A 2421-nucleotide genomic window follows, 5' to 3' on the forward strand; every position below is an offset into this window, starting at 1 on the left:
CCCCCCGTTCTCTCTCTCTCGTACTAAGCTTCTTGATTTAAATTGTTGCCCCAAAAATAACTGACTCACCAAAATGCACTTTAAAACTTTTAAACTTTTGACCTCTAACTCTTGGGTCAACAAAATTTCTCAGATAATCTCTTCAGACTTCATTAAATTATTTGACAGTTGTAGTTTATGGGGGTGGGGGATGGGGGTCCTTTTGATCAGCTATGCGTTGCCTTTTTTCCTAATCGTGTTCTCATATTTTATAAGTGCTCACCTGAGAAATGATATCCCTGTAGATGGTGTTTACGCGTTGGCGATCAACCGAAACAGGATGTAAATGAGGCTCAGGATAAAGTTCGCACTTTGTTAGATCTTAAGGTTTAGGAGCAACCACATGCTAAATTATTTTATGGCTTCTTGGTTTTTTTTAAATATGAACTTGTGAAGAGAAATGCAAGCTTGGGATTTTTAATCGTAATTAGGAATTAGAGCAAGTTTTAAGGGTTGAATAATCTATCATGATGTGTCACGTTGGAGCTGAAGTATGTCTGTGTCATTAACCACGAAGTCATTACCAGTGGTCTGGATGTTTAGGTTGTTATGGATTTGTGTGTGTGTTTGTGTGCGCACGTGTGTGTGTGTGTGCGTGTGCGTGTGTGTGTGTGTATGTGTGCGTTTATACACACATGATATATTAAATACATACATAGCATTATATATAGAAATGTGTAGGCCTATGTGAGTGTTTGATTTTATAAACATACTTATGACACCCCAGAGCCACCGCTTCAGACTCGTGTAAAATCTTTTAGATTCTAATAAACCAGTTTGTTTTGTTTTGTTTTGTTGTGTTCCAGAGGAAGAGTTGGTCACCCCACCCCTGGAGTCTGGCCTCATCTTACCTGGGGTCACTCGCAAGTCTCTGCTCAACCTGGCGCGAGAGTGGGTGAGTGGATAGATGTATACAGTAAACAGTTACCATGGCAACGTCTCATAAAAATCCACAGCCCCCTTTGAGGAGAAAGCTTTTTTTTTTTCTCAACAGTCTAGTGCGGGCTACTCACACAGGGAACACCTACATAGTGAACAGATTTTTTTTTGGTCCTGAATTTTTTTTTCTTATACATTTATATTCTTTGTATTTAAAACGTGTACATAATGAAATTCGCTCATAACAAAAAAATTTCCGGACACTCCCTATTTCGCTATGTGCATACTAGACATCCATACACTGATTTCCTTTGGGGAACAATATTTCTTGTCTCATATGCATTTGACCTCCTTTAGGCTACCCATATTTCTCTTATATTGATAACAACATATTTTGTTTTTTTCATTTTTTAACCTCTGTAACGACCACCACATTTGTGACAGCATTTTTTTCAATCATTCCCTGGCCTTAATAGAACTGAAGAAATAGCTCCAGCACTCCATCATACGTCAAAAATTGAGGTTTTTTTGTCAAAACTGCTTAGTGTCAGAGATAGATAATTGCAGTGCAGGATGCATCAATCACTGATCCCAAAATTGAACATTAAGTAACGAGACAAGTCAGAAATTCTATTTTGCTTCATTGTTTGAAGTAATTCTGGGGGCTCTTGTGGCCTAGAGGTTAAGGTATTCGCCTGTCATTCAAACGTCTCAGGTTTGAATTTGGATTGCGACGGAAATTGTTCTCCTCTAAAATTTTCACCTTTCACGTCCTTTCCTGCTTTCTAACTTTATTCTGCCATCTGCTTTCGTCTCCACTTTCTGCCCCCACCCACCCACCTCTTTTGCCCCTCCTCTGGGCTTCTGACTCTTTCTGCTACTCCGTGGCTCCTTCTCACTGCTGTCTTTCAGCCACACCCCTGATCTTCTGGTAGGTAAGATCTACACCTAACCTTTTCTGACAAGAGTGGAAAATCTCGGAGGTCCTCGTGCAAGTTGCACCTGTTTAAGATCCCTTGGTGGTCGATAAGAGTAGGCTTCGGCTGCCACCTAGGCAATATTCAAAACTTCCTACCAACTGAAAATGTTTGGTGTCCCTCGTGCTCATATGACCTTATAGCGCTGTAAAACACTTACCAAAAAGAAAAGAAGTGGTCCTGGTGAGATGAACCTACATGCATAGGTCCGTGGCCTACGTTTTCACGAAGGCCACGATAGGTCCCGTCTTTTAACCCTATCCGTACATTGTGTTTTACCATCGTATCCGTACGACGTGGGAAACTCTGTGCTACCACTTTCCAAAGAGGGAATTTACTCGTTAATCCGATAATAATAATAATAATGGATTGCATTTATATAGCGCATATCCACTTATGCAATGCTCTATGCGCTTAACATGATAAATATTATGGATTTAATAATAAATGACATTTATATAGCGCTCAACCTCGAATAAAGTACACAGGCTCTGAGCGCTTTACAACACAGTACAACATACAACAG

At 40.0% G+C, this 2421-nt stretch overlaps 1 protein-coding gene across 1 annotated transcript in view; it reads left to right on the forward strand.

Annotated features, from left to right (window-relative positions):
* LOC101864101 (branched-chain-amino-acid aminotransferase, cytosolic) overlaps nt 1–2421 on the forward strand; it is a gene marked incomplete in the record, with an annotated part of 54959 nt that overhangs the window by 47217 nt on the left and 5321 nt on the right. Inside the window, 1 exon segment of the mRNA XM_035972796.1 lies at nt 846–934. Coding sequence (XP_035828689.1) covers nt 846–934 — 89 coding nt within the window.

Source organism: Aplysia californica, unplaced genomic scaffold (genome assembly GCF_000002075.1).
Source record: "Aplysia californica isolate F4 #8 unplaced genomic scaffold, AplCal3.0 scaffold00850, whole genome shotgun sequence".
Lineage (NCBI taxonomy): Eukaryota > Metazoa > Mollusca > Gastropoda > Aplysiida > Aplysiidae > Aplysia > Aplysia californica.